General features: G+C 38.5%; 1 protein-coding gene across 1 annotated transcript in view; it reads right to left on the bottom strand.

Annotated features, from left to right (window-relative positions):
• Nucleotides 1-365: 365 nt before the first annotated feature.
• The window catches only part of ctnna1 (catenin (cadherin-associated protein), alpha 1), a 114,900-nt gene continuing 94,172 nt past the window's right edge, over nt 366-21,093 (bottom strand). The window contains exons 15-18 of the mRNA XM_079630074.1: nt 18,632-18,813; nt 16,003-16,108; nt 2,021-2,155; nt 366-1,246 (exon numbers count right to left, since the gene is read on the bottom strand). Coding sequence (XP_079486200.1) covers nt 956-1,246; nt 2,021-2,155; nt 16,003-16,108; nt 18,632-18,813 — 714 coding nt within the window. The 3' untranslated portion in view covers nt 366-955. The remainder of the gene's footprint in view (nt 1,247-2,020; nt 2,156-16,002; nt 16,109-18,631; nt 18,814-21,093) is intronic.

Raw genomic sequence — 21,093 nt, 5'->3', positions numbered from 1 at the left:
CGAGCGCTCCTCCGAATAAGAGGCGTGTTGATTCATTTAATCAGTGTCTGAGTCATAGAGGGGTAGGAAGATGGGAAGGAGGAGAAGAGAGGCCTAAGGCCAGTCTTCTGAATTTAAATAAAGGGCTGAAGATTGAACTCGCTCACTCTCAGCCTCTCATTCGCATTTAGCTTTGCCCTGCTGCTCCTTGAGATTACTGAGGGCATTGAGATTGTTCTCTCTTTTTTTAGGCTCTCTAGTCACTGAGAAAAGCAACTAGTCCGACTTTTTTGCATTTTAAGTCTCACATCAAGTCACTTTATTCACATAGGACTTTTTTTTAGAGATAGAAAGCATTAATATTCACCAAAATTTGTCTATTTTACAGTTAATCAAAGCAAAACAAAAAGTTATCAAAAAGTTTATTAGGCACAGCAAAATACAATGACTTTGGTCTTGAGACTTGCACTAAATCAAAGCCTTTTTTTCTTTTATAGTTTCATACCAAAACACAAGTATTGCAAGTGTTACAGTGAGAGTTTGCATAGGCATGAAGAATGGAGAAGAAAAACAAAAATCAGACAGTAATGGGCAATATCAAAGCCCTTAGTGTGAAATATATAAAAGTCTTCTTGTAAAATACATTTAAATGTTTTAAAAAATACACAATAGTCATCTAGAAAAAGGGGAAACGTACACAAACTGTGAGGGAATGCCCGGAATTTAATGTATGCCCCTACCTGTCCTCTGGGAAAAATCTGGTGTAAAGATCGAGCAGATTAATGCATTCATGTGTAAAAATATAACATTTGCTATATAGACCTTAGTGCACTCAGCATAGCCACTGCTTATGGAAAAAGGGCAGATTGGTGACTAAGGTACAGGAATGCGTTTAAATGTATACTTGCTAAATCTGACTGATTTTCAGGCTCAATCTACTTCTGAAACAATCTACTGAAATGCCTTTAAGGGCTGCTTAAATACTATCCATTGCTTTGAACTCGCTCAGGGCCTGCACAGGGTTGACGTGCTTCTTTTGAGAAGACCGCTTCACTTTGTTGGTCTGACTATCGTCTTGCTTCTCGCGCTTGACCAGCGGCTTCTTCTCGGGAGCTTTCATCCTCCAGGAGATGGCGGGCATGTTGAGGTTTTGCATTCCTAGAGACTTCTGGTACTTGGTGGAGGCCACGTAGGAGGCCTTCACAGTGGACACCACAGAATTCATCAGATTCTTGGCTGCCTGAATCAGAGACATAGCACTGTCCACCTGCAAATTGAGAGGAAATTGAAAAGAACAATGAATTCCAATTCCAATGACACTTTCAGCCATTTATGATTATTGTTTATGGATGTTTTGCTTTTATAGAATTTAATAGAGATTTCAGCTTGTTTGTCAGGCACTAATCTTTCAAATAAAAATAATTGAAATCATTACACTTAATGTACAAATGTCACAAAATATCAAGCTTGTACTACTCTACACTAACACTTATAAAAGCACAATATCTATTGAAAATATTTAATATTTATAATTTAGCTTCACTATAGAATTCTCGTTACTTTTCATGTTAAAATTCCCTTAAATTTCCAGGTTTTCAAAAACTGGAAACCCTGTGAATTATATTAACAGGCACACAATATAAGCTAATAATTTACAACCAGCTATTTTGATAAAATATTGATGTTGGTAACCTTTGCAGGAAACTCTTTAAAGACAAGGCTGTGCTAAAGGCAGTGTAATTACACGTACGCAACCAAGTAATTATGATTAAACTAAAATTAAACACATTTTTTATTTTATTTTTTATTAGTGAACTCAGTTTAAAATAAATGGGCAAGCTGCAAATACTACAGAGCTGTAAAACAAAAACAGGAAAATAAATTAGGTTATCTGCCCAGAACAAGAGTTGTTCTTGTCGTGGAGATACGGATGGGTAAAAATAACAGTAATTTTATTTTAACTTAATAAACTGGTTTTTCACCACAGAGGGACAAGTCTGTCTTTCTGTCCATTTCCTCCCTCTCAGTAAATATGACTTACCCCAGACACCACAAGCTCTCCGCCCAGATTCTGCACCTCTGCTTTGACTTTACTGCAGATATTGAGCTGGTGACAGTAAAGGGCGATACGCTGAAGATAGGCCAACAGATCCTGCTTGCATGCTGAATCTGGACACTACAGGAAAAGAAAGAAACAACAGTTACTTACTGTCGAGCATAAAAATATTTCAATAATTAACATTTCAATTGGTAACATATTTAACCATGTTATAAACGAAGCAGTAGGTGCTATTTTAAGAGTTATTGGTAGTTGAAAACAAAAATTCGCCAAAATATATTAAAAAAATGAACATGCAAGGGTTTTGAAGTGTGTGAAAGATGGGCGTTTCAATTCATTTGCTGGCAGTTTGAAAAACAGACTTTGTGTGGGCCTAATGATACAAATGCACCATTTAATAAACCTGACAAGAAAACACGGCGAAACTAACGCCGACTAGCGTCTATACAGAAAGAGTTCAACTGATATCTAAAATGAAAAGCGCGCTCAACACGGTGGTTGTTTTGAGGATCTTTGACTGTTGCCTGCGGATACCCAAACGCTCCACAGTCACCTGTCCAGCTGCATGTGCTAGTCAAATTCATTCAATTCCCCATTGTGGCAGGAGAACTGGCCCACCAAGAGCTCACAGCCAAGCTGTCCATATCAATTTGTAGAAAATTGCAACAACAATTTTCTTTTATGCACTCGAGTATACTTTAGGGAATATTTTGGTGTAAACCCAACCACAGTTTCGCACCAAACAGTCGATCTTGCATCAACAGCCAGCCTTTTTAATTTTCAACTACAACATTTACTAATTTTGGTATTTTCACAGATGAGTTTCAGGGTGAAAAGTGCTATGGAAAGATAGACAATGCAGCTTCTAGTAGACTTGGAAATACTAGTCGTTAAAAAAATTGTTGCACATTTAATGTTTTATATTTTTACAAAGCCGAAAATTACTATCATTTTAATGTTCGATTTTAAAATTGTTATTTTGAAAAGTGTATATCGAGCGAAAATAAATAATTTTATCTCAGAACTTGCAAGCGTTCATTTTCTCTGTGGCGCTTTAGAGAAATGTCCACTAGGAAGATGAGCAAGGAGGATTTTGAAAGCCTAAAACTTTGTGTCATGTCAAACTAGTATATAGAAATTAAGCTTGCTTATGTGCTTGTAATACTACTGATTACCAGGGACAATTTTAAGATCGGATTTTCTTAATTTTCAAATTTTATATCGGATTAAAGTAGAAACATTATGAATGGAACTTACTGTGAATGACAAACAGTTGCTATATCAACATCCTAACGAAGGGAATACGTTTAATGTATAGTTGTTAGTACACGTCAAGCTTTTCTTGCAATTTTGCTGTCCATCATGTGCACAGATACATTTCATACACAAGCGTGTTCACACCCAGACATGCAAGTGGTTGGATTGGTAAAAAACAATAATACCTTAACGTGCTGACTTAAAAGTGGACACTTATTTGAGGAAATTTGTTTATAATAAAGCTATTAGGTTTGAACTTATTTCTTGCGCTGCCAATTGATTCAGTTGATTTGAATAAATATGTCTATAATGGCTAACACTGCTTAAGTTAACGCTTAAGTTTTATATACAATGATCATAGTGCATGGCAAGCACATTGCACATATCTGACCTATTTTTAAGGGCATTTAGTATGTGAATTTGAATGTTCATAGATTAATTAGTGTCATTCAAATGGATTGCATATACAGACAATCTCCGGGGGGCGGGGTTAGACCAGCCGGTTGCATAATTTCCGTTTAAACGTTTATGAAATTAGTCGTTCTAAAAAAAAAAAGTTTGGTTATCCAATATCAATACCTCACCATGCTTCACCAGTCTCCAAGGTAACAATACTTTCTTCACAGTGATAATGTTCAAAGAGTCTGGCCCCACATCTCTGCATTGAAATGCTCTGAACGAGCAGGACTTGAGGGTGCCTGCCTGCACATAATTACACAAAGCCAGTTTCCCAACAGTGCCTTTATCTCAATAACTCTACGCCAAATGCCGTAAAGCATTTGGGGAAATGTCAAATTTCCATTATTTTAAACAACAGCTAGACTGTAGATGCATACTTAAGTCGCTTAGGGCTGGAAAGACACTCACAGATGTCATGTGCATAATTCTGCAAATCAAAATGCACCAATTATGATTATGTAAAATTCTGTTGAATGCAATTTAAGACCTCAGTTATTCAGCCAAGTTAAAATAGTGCTTAGTTAGCCATAATGTATAAAATTGGGGCAAGAAAATCCAGAAGACATGAAGTACTCATGACAAAATGATGAATTTGAATTAAATCTAGATGGTAATTTAATATGATTGTTCCATGTCTACATAACACTAACAGAGATGGAAACTCGAGTCTGCAGCTTGGACTGAGTTGCACAAGTCACAAGATAGAAAAAGACTTGAAGTTGCGACTTGACTTGGACTTATGAACAACCGATTCGAGAATTGAGTTGGACTTAAAGACAGAGACTCGTAAAAAACAAGTCATTTTGGTACGTTTTTTCGATTACGTTCTCTTTACTACCCCACATGACAGCAAGAAAACAATTTACTCATTCATTCATTCCCTATCAATATGTGTAGCAGCAAACACATTAAGCCAGCTTTATTATATTGTACATAAAGCATCTGAAGGCACGTGTATTCATCACCCACTGGAAAAGTGCTGTTTTATAAATGAACAAACAACAGTGACAAATATAGCCAAGCCTTACCTTGTGATAATCTTTGTGTAATTTAATTTAAAAAGCAATCAATTAAACCAAAGGGAAGCTGCGGTGTTGAACAGTTGTCAAGAAGCTATCCGTTTTCAAGTAGTACATGTTTCCATGTAATATATCCAAATTTACCAAGTTAACTTGCGTATGGACTGGACGCACACTTTCATGCGCATTTTATGACCCTGTCCAACTCAGAACCCTCACAGTTTGGATTTGAGTCGGGGGAAATATTATTTGATCACCTTATCACAAATGAGACACATTTTGTGAATGTTGTTATTTGTATTGTTTACTGTAACACTTTTGTTATCGCTGGCGCTCACTCGTACACTACATTACCCATCCCTGCTTGAGAACTACAGCAAACTACGGCAACTCAAATAGCTCAAAATACACAGCACGTTTTTTTTTTTCTCGCGGTGACCGTTCCTGCATTCCAAGTAGTATAATGTTATATAGTTTAAAGGTTTATTTTATTTATTGTGAACAAAAATTTAATTAATGATTTAATACTTGATTTAATCAAAAACTGATTACAATGCCTAACGACTCATGATTAAAAAGACTGAGGAAGACTATACAGTGACAACACTGAATAATTGAAGGATGAACAGGCAACCATCTTCTTACATTAAATTCAAATATAATTAAAAAAAGAGAGCATTTAAAGAGCATTTTGCCAGGTGAGCTCTCAACATCCATCTATTCTAATGTTTGATGTCAGTAACTCAAGATAAAAAAAGTGAAATATAAAGCCAAACTTGCAGAGATGTGCCTGTGGGAGATTCAACTGGAGATCCAGCAAAATACAGAGTCTGAGTCAGGCCATCTTCACCATGCTTTAATAATCATCAGTCTGTCTATACACCCCACTGAGAGAGAAGGGCAGAGAGACAAGACAGAGCGACAGGGAGACAAAGGAAGATGGGAGACAAGTGGGCGAAACAAGAGTGGGATGCGAGGAGGAACTGGGGAGAGAAACAGGAAGAGAGTGAGAGTGATGAAGAGGGCAACAGGCTTTAATCTTTCAATGAGACGCCTGACAATTAGCTGCAATTTGATCACAGTATTTCCCTAAAGTTTTGCTCATTAAGGGTAAAGTGTGAGATTTAGGTGCTACTAAAAGCACTACATAGAATGCAAAATTAATTGTTTGCAAACTGTATTCCAAAACACTCCTACCAGTCAATAAATGAATGGTTTACTTGTAGGATAGACAGGAATATTCATTCATTAGGTGCACCATTCCTTTAAGAGAGACAAATGCTATAAAAAGGCACTTTCTTGGCCTAAGGAAAAAGTCTGTTCTGGGTCTGCTTCACCTACAGTATTACAGTATTTGCTGACTGACTGCAGGATACTGTAAAAGCATTTTGTGCCAAGGGTTGGAGGAGAGGATTACATTCACAGCAATACACAGCAAGCATTTTCTTGCCTTTAAGGGCTTCTCACCCCTACATCTGGCATGTTGATCCAGCAACAAGTCTGGCTATGCTGAGCCCCAGCAGCGCTGCTGGAATATTCAGCGGTGGATCTCTGACTGCTTTGGCGTTCGCAGTTTCCACTCCAGCTGGCTCAAAGCATTCTGGGATTTGTAGTAAAGATTATCCAGCTGGGCACATCATCTCTCCCCAGCGGGAAGTCAGGATGTCTGGGCAGAACTTCTCCCTCTCTCTAGTTCATCATAAAGAGCCAGCAGAGTTCAAACACAGAAAGCCAGAGTGTCCGCCTCTCATCTGCTTTACTATTCCACCCATTATTCCAGCAGTCATTAATAAAGCCCCAAATTTTTATCAATCACTGAGCTGCTTTTCTTCCCAGCAGCTAGAGAGCTTACTGCAGAGGAAGTCAGACAAACAGCAGAACGAGGCAGGGAGAGGGAGGGAGGGAGAGAGAGAGAGAGAGAGAAAGAGGATGGCGGTGGTGAATCAGAACAGAGCCCTGCTAAAATGAAACCTGCTAAGCATACCAATTAGAGGCTCGACTCCTGTTTGAAACAGCTCGAATTGGCCCTTTGAAAGCATCACTTGTGCATGCTCAGCTGCTGAATTCATCCAAGTTGAACAGGAAATGCAGCCTGCCTGCCTGCCTGACCTAGACGCATGTGAATACATGATGCACATGTCAAACAAAAGTCCTCCCTGCTTGCTTAAAATATTTTCTTCCTCCACCTGTGAAAGCCACATGCAGATCACATGCAGTTTTGCCAATGAGGGCGATTACACAACCAATTTTCGGTGAAGAGATATGCTAAAACAGCATTTTATATGTTTTATAGTGTCCTGGTAAGTCCCATATAAGGCTGGTCCAAGAGCTGATTCTGCATTCACCCATCACTCCATTAAAAATTAGCAACTTCTGAGAAGAATGTTCTTCTTAGGAAACTCACATAACCCTAGAGTACACAGTGTAACCTTCCAATCAACTTCAGCCCCCACTTCACCCCCTTAAAGCAATGTAAATGCATGCACTTAAAAGATATGACCTTGCTTGGTCGCAGACTTTGGACTTTTATAAAAAAAGGGGACTCTGATTCTGGTTGAGACAGGACAACTGAAATGCATGTTTTAATAGTTCCCAGAATACTTTGGCTTTCCTTTTTAGAGGTATCAGTAAAAGAAAAATAATTTCTGGCTCATATGCACTGGCTAATAATGCAGGTTGTTGAAAAGTAATGGGCTGTCCTTAAAGTGCATTCCTTTTCTAATATGACACTGAGTCTTTATTAACCTGCCAGAAAAGGTGTTAAAAAGAAAACTCCGGCACTCTAAGCACCTTAGTTAGACAAGGTGTTGCCACGGTTTCGCTCACCTGCACCATCAAAAAGAGGTGAACTAACGCTAATCAACTGACCTGGATAAACTCAAATGTGTACTACAGAATTGAAGGTTCTGGGAAAGATGCTAAGAGATAAACCCTACAGCTACCTTAAAAAAAAGATACTTTCCTCTGAAAAAAAAAAGTGTTTTTCTTATAGGCTCTTCATACAAAAAAGGGATAATTGTCCATTTAAAATATATATATATATATATATATATATATATATATATATATATATATATATATATATATATATATATATATATATATAGTCATAATTTACTCACCCTCATGTTGTTAAAATTATGATATTCTGGTGTTCAATGTTTTGGATCCCACTGATTTTCATTATTTGGACAAAAATGGTTGAAGCATTGTACAAAATATATATATATATATATATATATATATATATATATTGTATTGGAACAATACGAGGGTGAGTATGAGGTGAACCATTCCTTAAAGTTCAAGCTGTACTGCTGTAGCAAGCAAGTTTCACTCTACATATTCATAAAAAATTAATTGTTGAAAGCGGTTGCAGAATTGCAGAAAACTGTTGACTTTCTCTCTCTGCAAATATGTACATTATATTGTGTAAATTATGTGCTGTCCTCTGGCATGGAGATGAACAATGAGTAAAAAAAAAAAAAGAAAAGTCAACTAGACCAACTTGAGTTCAAAACAACAAAAACAAGGGGACAGCCACTATTGGGATTGATGAGCGGAAGAGATTACAGGTGTTGGAAAAAAAAGAACGGATTTCACGCCTCAATGTTAAAAATATCCAGCTATAAAAGTGAGTAGGAAGGTCAGGCCGCATCGCAGAAAATGTCATCTGGCCTGCTGAATTCTATTCTAAATGGACTGCGGTAGTAGAACAGCACGAGCCGGGTTCTGACCTTTCTCAACACATCAGGGAAGAGAAATGCCAGTTTCCCGTATATACTGACATGGCAGCATTTTAATGTAGAGCAGCCGTGATTATAAATGGAGCATCTTGTGTAATACATTCTTTTGTGGGTTATGCCCACTAAAGCCTGAGGAGATATTGATACGCTGCTCGCTCCACTCCTCTCGAGAGGAGATGCAATGAGTTGTGTTTTTTCTCAACTAAACAGAGCAGATGACATATGGAGGTGATTAGAGCAGTGATGAAATCGTTCTGCCCACCCATAGGTCTTCAGCGAGAGAATTTCCATAGATATGATTACATGGTGTTTATATCCGTCCCAAACCACAGTAAGAATTACCAATTGCCTTGTGCGCTGAAAGACTTGCAACAAGCCTAAGCAAACATCTGATGTTTAAAGATCTTCTACAAAAGAACAATGCATGTCACTCTTAAGATTTAAATTTAAGGTTCCTGGAAAAAGTGGGATAAAAAAAAAAAAAAAGGCAAAGCAATCTACAGATGTAGGAGGAAAACAATACTTCTATTAGTCTCACTTGTGGACTTTCTGCATGAAGGCGCCCTCCAATGTAGAGTATGAATGAAACAAATGACATGTGAGAGTTTAGCACTCCATAATACTAACATCACCCTACTTTGGATAAAAAAACTAAAATATTCCTCTCTAAAGATATTTAAAGTAAAAAAACTAAAGTTTTTATGCAAATTAGCAATTTTTTTACCAAAAGCCTCAAGGGATGTAAATGTAACAAGAAAGGTGTCAGCAGTTGACAGTTTAATGTATATTTCCCATTTTAGGACTAGCAAAATAATTGCAACTTACTCTCTGTATAGTGGCAGGATGAAGGAAGTGAAGGTGGGTGAACAGGTAGGTGGCTTTGCCCCTTTTTGTGCTCACCGTTGGTAGAGACTCATCGGACGACATGATTTTGCACGGCAGTAGTATCTGCACGCTGTGTCTTTCGCTTGATGACAGATGGCAGCGTTAAGGTGCAATATTGTACTTTGGGATTTGAACCAGGTGCTGTCACTGGATTATTTACGCGTCATATTATCATATCATGTGTATCATATTATTCATTTAAAGTATTACAGTTATTGCGATATATTGTCCCACCCATAATTAACACAATATATATATATTTCACGTTTTGAATATCACGGTTAGTCAATAATGGTATATTGCCACTCCCCTACTTCAGAAGCGTAAATGCGTGCATAGAAAAAAACCCACATCTTCTACAAAACTGCCTTGGTCCACCTGAAGGAAGACCTGAATCTTCATAAAAAGAGAACAGTCTGCAGTAAGCAAACTTCATCTTCCATAAACATCTGCTGTTTGAGAACAGCACAGGTGGAGATTTGACGTACTGACTGACCCATAGAAGAAAAGTTTTTGGACGGCAAGCTTTGTCTTCCAGCACATCTCTCAGGTGTGAACTCATTCTGGGTTGTATTTACAGGCTGTGCAAACAACATGCTGAAATACAAATCTGGAGGAAGTGTTGGATACAACAGCAACAAAACATATCCTGCATAGATTAAAAAAACACACAAACATTTACATAAATGATCTTTCTACAGAGGTGAAAGAGGGCCAGGGAATTCAGCCCACTCAGTCATCAGTATTCAACGTACAAACTAGAAACGGCAAAGTACCCAAGGCAATCGAAGGTTCATTTTAAAAGCACCTGTTAATATCAAAGTCATTTTTTACAGAGATAAAAGATTCATCTGTAGTTTCTTTAATAGAGAGAACTCTAATGCACTTGGAGAGAAGAACGTCCCTTCATGTGGCTAATGTGTTTTATATTGCGTTTAAATGGTCTGGCGGTGCACTTGTTTTTTAAACGGCTAAATATAAAGCCATCATGGACCATGATAATCAATCAAGTGGCATTTTAAACAGAGTGATGATCTTGCTCCTTTCCAAACAATTACCCAAAGGAAAAAAATAAGAGACTAATATTTGCAAGTGCCAATTCTATCTCAGTCTAATAAAGTCCTGATCTAGGATCAGAGGGAAGAATTATAAACAATCATTATGACAGAGGGAAAAATGTTCTTAGATCAACTACTGAAATTTAAAGATTAAGTTTTCTGATGAAATATCAGATATGAATCAAGTGCCTTATATGTGCATCACTGGAGCAATTGAATAGTCACAGCATGACATGGCAAAAGCTGCCAACACGTTTGCCAAAACAGACAATCGGTTCCCTAACAGTTATTAATAGGACTGCCTGCTCCACTAGCATATTTACAAGCACCTATTTCACACGCTTTATACTGAGACCATTAAACAATTCTCATTTCACCAAATTAACATTTTTTTTACAGTGTGATATTTTTACCTGAATTTTATTTGACGGAACGCAACTAGAAAACAATCGACGTGTTCTAAACATTGTGATCATGTCTAAAAATGCAGCTCATTAGATTAAGACATTTTGTTAAAATTCGAAAAAAAAGAAGAAAATATGTATTCTCTCCATACTTTCTAATAATCTGTACGAACAACTTTTTCAGAAATGAAAGGCTGATCTGCTTCAGGTTGTTCAGGTTGGCTGGATGACGCCTACACACTACACTTGTTAAATGGTGCCATGGAACTGGAGAGAGATCAAAACAATGTCTAAGGAACTGTAGGGCTTTTTTGTTCTTGATCCACACCACTATTTACTTGGCCTTGTGTCTGGGTTACTTTCCTGCTAGAAAAAGTATTTTTCAGCAGACCGAAAGAGTTCTTATCCTCACATCAGAATATGATGAACAACTTTTGCCCACAGTGTCCACTGACACACTCGTATAGACTTTTGAACTCTTTAACTTATGGATTTGTTTATCTCTCTCATATTTCCTTTAGTTTTTTCCCCCACAGCAATCCTTAATTGCTATTTTTAACCAATGAGTTCCCCATGACCCCTGATTTCACAGAATAAGGATTTTTTTTTTTTAACGAATTTAGATTCAGACCAATTTGTTAATGAACCACAAAATAATCTGTGAAGAATAGCTTGCTGAAGAGACTATGAAAATGACACATTTCAATCAGAAATCAAACACTGGGTTACAAGAGCAGATCAATATTTTACAGAAAAAAAGAAAAAAAGGGTAATTTCCATGATTTATTTTTGGCATTTCCATGACTGTAAATAATAATCTCTACTTTTTTATTTTAAGGAAATGTTGTAGCCACCTTAAAGAAAGTTGTAGAAATTGATGTGTACATGTTCAGCAGCTACAACACTGAAATGTGCTGTTTTCAAGTATACAGATTAAGAACATATCCTAACAAAAAATTTAAATCAATTAAAAAATATTTTTATGTAGCTCCTGTATTTGAGTAAAATGAGAACTTGATAAGGGTCTGAATACCTTTGAATAAATACTTCTGCAAGGCACTTTATACGCAAAATGTTAAACAATATATGATTAAATTACCCAATAGAAATAAACACTGCTAATAAATCCCAATTATGCCATAAAACCAAGAGCTTAGACTGGTGGTCATGTAAGGTACCAACCCTTGAAGTGCTGAGCTGAGAATCTGTGAGATCGCTTCTTGATTTTTTGTTATGTTTTTTTGCTCTTATACTGTAGGGAGGGAAATTTACAGGCTTGTCACCGTTAAGCAGCCAGGGGCCAAAACTGGGATTAATCCAACCTGTGGTGGTGCCTATGGATCACCATAAATCTTCCCTGATTGAATGTAAATTGGAAAACTATGTCTGTCAGTATACATCACTGGGATAAAGCACATGTGCTGCTGCCCGCAGGTCTGCCTCACTAAAAATATGCAAACCTGGTGTTGCGCGATCATGTCTGTGTGTGGTGGTTTCATGCCTTCATGTGGATGCATGTAGGGCAGAATATTTATGGGTAGTGTGGTGGCTTACACATTTGCATTATAAATCTCAATTACACTGCATTATTTGCTCAGTACTGTGCTCAGACTAAATCCTCAGAAGTTGCCCCTGCAGAATCTGCTTGTAAATTCTTAATAAACTGCAGTGCAGACCTTTGTGTGGCAATGACCTAAATCCTGCATCATCCTCATCTATGCACTACACTCATTTCTTTAAACTTTAATTGAGATCTGTTACAGCCATTCAAGTGATTATTAAACCTGGCCGAACATTTTGGCAGCACTTTGCAAAATCCAAAAACTGTCCTCATCCAACAGCTAGATGTTACTAGATGGATTCAGAAGACCTGATTCTCAAACAAGATGCATTTTTAAAGGCCTCTCGCTTTAGTATCGCTGTCTTGTTTGCACCCTTGGGTGTCCTCAGGATTGCATAGTAGTAGTACGTGTTGTCACCAGTGTTGCAGAAAGTTACTTTTAAATGTAATGAATGTAATGAGGCATATATAGCGCTTTCATATGTACTACTGTACACCCAAAGTGCTTTACAATCATATCAGAGAATCTCTCCTCAACCACCACCAGTGTGTAGCATCCACTTGGATGATGCGACGGCAGCCACAGTACAACGGCGCCAGTGCGCTCACCACACACCATCTATAGGTGGAGAGGAGAGAGAGAGTGATCGAGCCAATTTAGTGGATGGGAATTATTAGGAGGCCATGAATGGAGAGGGCCAATGGGTGGAATGTGGCCAGGACACCGGGATTACACCCCTACTCTTTACGAGAAGTGCCATGGGATTTTTGTCAGGACCTTGGTTTTACGTCTCATCCGAAGGATATTGTATTACAATTGCGTTACTTCCATTAAAAAGTAAAGTTTTAGCAAATGTAAAGGCCCTTTCACAGCAAAAGTGAAATGAATCAGCCCCAGGCTGAAAGAAATGCAAATTCATGCCTGTACAGTAGAGGGCAAAATTTTACTTTCAATTTAGACATTGGTTAATAAAGCGAGTTTAAATACATAAAGTATATTTGTGTAATTTAATATATTTAATTATTGCAGGTTTGCATAATATTCTGAGATCACAGTTTGAGATTAGTAAGTTTAGTAAACGCTTACATTTATTCTAAAACTACAATAATCATCATGTTTACACAACTTATTTGAAAAAGTAACTTGGATATTTTTGATGTAAATCTAAAAGTAATGCGTTACTTTACTAATCACTACAATCCTAATTTTGAATAGTTAGGTTTAAGTTTGCTTCTAGGGCGCATTTTGCCAGCTAGAAGTGTGTTATGCAATACAATTCATGCTTTCAACAATTTGTTTCATACCATTTTCCGGCTCTGCTGTGGTTTCTGTTGGCAATCTCAGATGTAACAAAAGTACATGACATGACAAACTAGACAAGCAGTCAGGAGTGATGCTATAGCCCACCACTGTGTATTCTGTGGCAGGGCTTTGATATGACAAAGAGAGCGAGAAGGACAGGGAGTGGGGGGGAGGAGTGCCATGATTATTTGCTTTCCATCCCTCCGCAGGCTCCTCTGAATCTGATGATTCATCCTTCTGTATAAGGAACTGCTTTCCTTTGTTCATTTTTCAACAGTTAGCCTCTGGCAGCCTCGTCTGCACAAGAAGGTGAGCAGTCTAAATATAGTTTGGGATAAACATATATACATATATATATACACGTATATGCATATATATATATATATATATATATATGACAAGCTGCCACTTGGTAATTACGCTACTAATTAAAGACGAATCACACTTAATGGATTCAGGTCTCACATGGGGCTTCACATCCCTCTTTCCTTTCACTTTTTCTTCACCTACTGCCCTCAATTCCTTTATTCGTAGGCAGGACAAGAGGGGGGACCATTTGGGAATGGGCTGGGCTGGTTCCAGCCGTCTGGAGTTGCTCACACCTGTTTAAAAGCAGGAGGGGTCGCACTCGGACAGTAATTTCCTCCCACAATCAATTTACTTAGTTTATTAATGCACAGTTATTCACACCATTCAAATTCCTATACAATACACTCACACAACATAAAAAAATGATGTTTGCCAAGTACCAAAATTGATAAAAATATTTTTTAAATACAAATATTGTTATTATTATTATTATTATTATTATATTATTTCTTAATTATTAAATTATACATTATAGTAAAATTAAATATCATAACATAAAAATGTGTAATAAAATCTGTCATTATTGTTATTATTAGAAGCAGTAATATAACTTTATTCAGCATATTAAAAGTGAAAACAAAAAAATGGCACTGTGAATGCTCATCACGCCTGGCATTGGCACGTTTAGCGAAGTTTATTTTAAATGCGTCCTAAACTCAAATCAATCCTATTACTCAAAAAATTTCTGGGTTCAATATAATGGACAACGTTTACAATACATAATGCATTTTATGTGCCAGTGTGTGCAGAAAAGCAAACACATCCACAGACACACAAGCACCTGCACAGTACCCATCTGTTTTCTGCAGGGCATATCATTGTATTCATGGCACTGAATAAGCAACATCAAAGACATTGCGGGACGTGGCCATCTATGAAAGCTTTCACAGTATCCGAACTGGACATTTAGTATTCCTCTCCAAATGGGCCAGCGCAGGTAGCATTACTACAGATTTGAAAAGTGGAGCTGCTTCACGTTGGATCAAAGTGCAATCTAAATAAAATATCAAAAGTGCAGAGCTTTAGTTTGTATGAAGGCTCATTACTATGCAAGTTTATGTTACAGGAATCTTTTTGAAAGCACACTGCAGATGTTCATAGGAATGGCTAATTAACAGCCATGCGGCAAATAGGATAACGGCGCGTATCTTTACATTCCCTCCCTAGGTGCTGCACTGCTTTGCATGGTCGAAACGTGCTTGCCACAAATGCAAGGGCTTAAGAAATTAGCATTAAGCATGATGCAGAGCTTTACAAGTTCGCGGTGCTAACCCTTGAGCGTAAAAGTACAAAGTGTACAAATGTCTTGTAGTTCTAAAAAACACACACTACGAGTGCTATTGGTCTGTAAACTGGTAGTCTGCATGCTGCACAATGATGTTAGCACAGCGTGACACACTCTTTTAATTAAATGACAAACTGAGAGGAGAGGCCTTCGAGGAAGGATGAGTGATGGGTGATGATTCCGCTATGCAAAACCCCCTTCCTGAGCTCACAATATCCCTTTCAACAGCTCTATTGAAAAGACAAGAAAAATCTTAAAGAACCCTTGCAGCACATGCGGCGGTTTGATGTTTACTGGATATGTTCCCATATTATTTTCACGAAGCCCGTGAACCTGTCATTGTCACTCAGCTTAAGGAATAAGAGGAGCTTTCCAGGAAAATAAGTGTTGGACTGTGGGGATTGAATTTACAGCCCCATAGTGCTGTCTTTATCATCACGGTCTGCGTCGCAATTTTCAAAAGATGCTGGAAAAAAGCCAGGGATATGAGTTGGCTGGGAGATAAATTATGCACTGTTGCGTTTCACTGTAGTGCATCACAAGGATTAAGATCCTTAGGTAAAACACAAGAGCATGGATGAGTTTTTTCCTGCAAAAGACTTATGAGAGTTAACTTACTAGATCCGCAATAGCGCGACCCAGCTTGTCCATTCTTGATCCAGCTTCAGCAATTTTCTTCGCAGCACTAATCACATCAGAGGTGTTTTTAAGTGGTCCTTTCCCCCTGAGAAAAAAAGATAGCAGTTTCATTAACAATTACTGTTCTGTGTGCGGTCTCATGTGACAGTTCTAGCGAGTATGTTTGAGCATGGATGATACACGTCAAGACGTCAACACGTTCGATATAAGAATGGCTGGTCATATTGACAAGGTTGAAGAAAGAACAACTTTCCTTTCACAGCCTCACGCTCAGGAACACAGCCCAGCATGAACGAGGCTTTTTGGGAAAGACAAGATCAGTTCGCTTCCAATTGATTAATCTCATTAAGGAGGAACATCCCCCTGCAACACGCTTCCATTCACTAGTAGCCTGAAGACTTCGAGGGGGGGTAAGAATGAACGAGAAGTGAACAGACAGACAGATGGAGTGAGCTAGCAGCAGCTCCCACCCACTTCTGTGATGTCTGGTCAGCTTCCTGGGGTCAATGCCACTTCAGTTCATTTAATAGTTCTGGCCTCATCCATCCCAGTGTCCCATCTCAGCCCACCCCCCGCAGCTCCCCGGCTACGATCCGGCCAGTCATGTGCCAGTTCTGTGTGCCCACAAGGGACAGCGGGGCACAGTTGGCAAGTGGCACAACCTGGATTCAAAGCTGCTCTCTTCAGGCTAAACTGAACAATCCAACCCACAACAGATGGAATTTTGTGTTTTTGCTCTTTCTCTACACTCACCCCTCCCCATTGCAGTTCTCTCTCTCTTTCTACACCATTCAGACAGGGTCCTCCTGGCAGCACTGCATTCATCAAAACAGTTACCGGAATTCACCAGAGACAGTGTCTCAAAAAGAAAATGCACCCCACAAAGAGCGACCAACATTTCAAACATTTTGAAATGCAAAGAACAGGTTATTTTGATGTCACTATGGTGGTGGCCCACCCATAACCCACCCTAGGTGAAAGTGTGGCCACTACAAGGTGACTGTCGAGCAAGGGTGACTTCATCTCACTTGACAATCCCACACTCAGATATGCAAATCTGACTGAGTGCCCATGAATTAGCCACTGATACTAGTTCCAGATGGGGGTAGTGCAATAGTGTGTGTGTGTGTGCGCGCGTGTGTGTTGTAGCAGCTCAAGCACTGGACCACAGCATGCACAGACAGGTGGCTCCAAAATATGTGACACGAATCCAGGCGACGCATGCTTTATTCATGAGCAGGAAGGGACATAAGCAGAATTGGTAGCAAGCCGCTTCTCTGCAGATATTGAGGCGGATAAAGGCTCCCGAAATCAATTTCCTCTTTATAGCATTAACCTTCATGGGACTGTGTACCCATTCAAGGTCGAGGGGCAATAATTTGGGCGTGGACTGAATTAACTTGCCGAGACCTTCACTCAGCACATTTCTGCAGGTGACACATCAGCACCGATTGCCATTTTTCATGCAAATGCCACCAAATCTGACAGATGTACTACAGCCTTGTTGATTTTTACTCGAGACAATGACAGATTTCTGGGGGCCTCCATATCACCTTGTACAGAAATGATACTATTCTCCTGCCTAAAACGGAAGACATCCAATAAATAGACATTATGTTTGGGGAGCAAATCAATAAATTAAAAAATAATAATGCAAATAGTTTTACATTTTAATGATTATAATAAATATATAATTTTTTTATCTGGGGAGGAATGGAGACATGTTTCTGAAGAGGAGGAAGAGGCAAACAAGGCTGCTTTTTCCCAAGTTTTTGAGATACGGTTGAGTGGCAGCCATCCTACGGTCATTACAACATGAGCAATATTGGCAAATGGTGTCCTCAGCATGATCCATTTAAAAAAAAGGAGTCTTGGTTAGCATAGGCAGGGAGAAGCGATAGACCAAGACATTTTCTATCACTCTGTCACACAGTGTCTCCTCTGGGAGAGCAGATGGCAGTCACTCTCAGGTGTGCGGTCCACGAGTGTGCTGTCACACCTAAAATGACCCTTTCCCCGATTCTGTCAGCATACAGGGGAGGAATTCAAGTGACCTTTTCTTGCGCTAGCATCTCCTGCCCTTTGTTTTTAAACCAATTTTTTTTAAGACCTGCTTCTTTTTCTTTCCATCATTCGTGATCCCATTTCTTTTGGGATCACGTATGATGAAAAGAAAAAGAGGCAGGCAAATGAGGCAGGTAAAAAGCCCACGAAAAAAAATCCACAGCTCATTTGCTTCCACCGAGAGGGAAAAAAAGAATTCATGAGATGGAACAGAGTGCTTGTCTCAGTTAATATTAGACCTTACTAATTGATGGCCGATTTAGGTAAATGACAGGGGAAATTAGGTATAAAAATCAGATTTCGCCAGTCTCTCTTTCAATATTGGAAAAGTTTTTCCTTTAAAAACGCTAGTGCACATTTCATTGCCAATGCAAACTGCCATACAAACCAATATAAAGCTGAAGCACTGAGCCGGGACGCAGTGAAACCGGAGCAGCAGTGCATGGCCAGAAAGGTCTATTGAGTAGAGCCTAAAAGAGATGTGTGTGTGTTCGTGTGGTTTTTGACAGGCAGTCGAGCAGGGTAGAAGGTGGTTTGCGCTCACCTGGTGAAGTCCGTCATCTCCATCATGATCATGCACATCTCCTTGGCCAAAACGATGATGTCATTTCCGCTGTCATCCCACTTGGACACCTCAGCGTCCAGCTTGCTCTTCTCCTCCTGGAAACTGGCCACCTGCTCAGCAATCTTCGCCTTCTGCTCCTGGGGTAGCTGAGCCATGAGGGCCTGCCAATTCCACAGAGAAGTTTATATATATAACAAACCGTACATAAATTTGCTCACAATATGCTGATCTACAACGGTTAATGAGGAAAAGAGATGACAAAGGATATGCAATTAAAAAAGAAAATTGATATTCAATCCCCCTTCCTGCTAGTTTCTTTGGCTCTCCCTTACACCTTCCTTTGTCCTTCCCTCCTCTCTTGATTTCTCTTTCTCTCGCTCTCATTTCTTGCATGACCGGCCCGGCCCGGCAGAGCTGGAGAGATTTTACAGCTTTGGCTGATGGCGTATGGGCTATGAAACATTCCTCTAATTCTGTAAAAGGTTCGCAACCTTTTAGAACTATGCTGAGCAATGATGTCTATTGAATGTGTGCTGCCACTGCATTCAGCACAAGGATCAACTGAAAAAGAGCATAACCTGTTCAAATATATTTTTCGTTAAATAACAGTGTGCTAACCAGGTGTGATACAATATAGCAACAAGTTTTTTTTTGTTAATGTAGTTCTGAAATTTTTCCATAAGCCACAAGTAAGAGGAAATTGTTTCAATTTGAGGCATTACACTCAAAAGTATATTATTTTATTCAGCAACAGCACATATTGATCAAAAGTGACAGTAAAGGAATTTAAAATGTAACAAAATATTTAAAATAAATGTTCTTTTGAACTAAAAAAAAGTTACCACAAAAATGTTAAGTTACCATTTGTTTTTAACATCGAAGATAATAAGAAATGTTTCTTGAGCACCAAATCAACATATTAGAATTATTTCTGAAGGATCATGTGACACTGAAGACTGCTGAAAAAAATATTAAAATAGAAAACCGTTGTTTTAAATTATAGTACCGGTAATTGGTTTTTACCATAGTTTTGAATAAATACTAAACCATAATGAGTGTTTAACAGCCTATATATAGGCTAGGTTTAATATAGCCTATTCCACGCTCAAGCACATAAGATTGCCACAAAGCACCAGCAAAAGTAATGTTTATGAATGTGTCGGAAAAAATAGCAAGTAGACACTGCTTATTAATAAACTAGTGTTTTGAGGCAGTGCCAGCCGAAATGATTAAGTTGATGATGCCGACTCGCCATCTCTGCAGTGAACGCGCGCATATAGAGAGAAATGCACATTTCATACATAAGCAGAGAGTATTTCTTTTCATTTTGAATTTGTTTGTTTAAAAATAGACATTTCAAGCTTTCTATAGATATATTTATCTATCTGTCTGTGAGGCAAGTAGCCTATAAGCTGAGTTTCGGTATATTTTTGTGAAGTGCTCCAGTTCACGGAGACCGAAACAGCAGAAAGCATCCTTTTTATTTTGTTTATTTTACAAAGACACAATGTTTTCTTCTTATTATTATGAGTTTACACAAATAAAAGTAGACCCTTTACAGTTTCAAATGATCTCTTATCTGTATGAACAAAAATGAGGGAGCATTTTAAGTTCTTTCCACTGTTGTCAGGAAAAAATGCAAGTGATCGCGCCTGTGCCTCAATGTCATGAAACGCACTATACTTTAGCTTCCACGCTCCGCACAAACTTTTGGATACGCGTCTAATAATAGCGCACAATTAACGTTAGACGTTAGAGTGAGGAGCCATGTAAAATTACTACCTACATGTTTCAAATGATAAGCCAACATTTGAGGTCGATGGATGATAGGCGAACTTTTGGATTTCCTGCCCTACATACTGTAATCACAACAAGGACCCACTGTTAATGGTATGTTAACTCGCTGTATACACCTCACAGAGTTTTTTTCCTGTAACTAACCGAATAATACAATTTTGGTTGACTAAGCCTCTTCTTTCAATTGACTATTAGGGGACAGGCCTATAACAAAACCATTAAAAAAAAATCTTACTGTCCCCAAACTTTAGAACGTTAGTGTATACAAAATGAAGAGGTTCATGTATATTTACATTAATTAATGTATATACACATTTATGTATGCGTGTATAAAATGATTTGTAGCTGGATACATGCTGCATCACACCTGGTTAGGACAGGCTAAACGAATAATGGAAAAAAATCAGACCACCGTAATTGAGAAAAACCTTTCTTTTCTTGCAAATTCTCAATAAGAATGATATTTTTCTGCCTCGTAAACTCAATTTTCTGCTTAATTTTGGAGCACCGGCACACACGTGGCACACATTGGTGTGCTGGGATTCCCACTGGAGCTGGGAACTAAATCAAAAGCCTCTGGGGGGTGAAACAGGAGGCTGGACAGTGATTACAGATTTATATAATCACATTCTCACTCAAGCACA

Source organism: Phoxinus phoxinus (genome assembly GCF_949152265.1).
Source record: "Phoxinus phoxinus genome assembly, chromosome: 12".
NCBI classification, from domain to species: Eukaryota; Metazoa; Chordata; class Actinopteri; order Cypriniformes; family Leuciscidae; genus Phoxinus; species Phoxinus phoxinus.
This window is presented reverse-complemented; position numbering and strand designations above follow the sequence as displayed.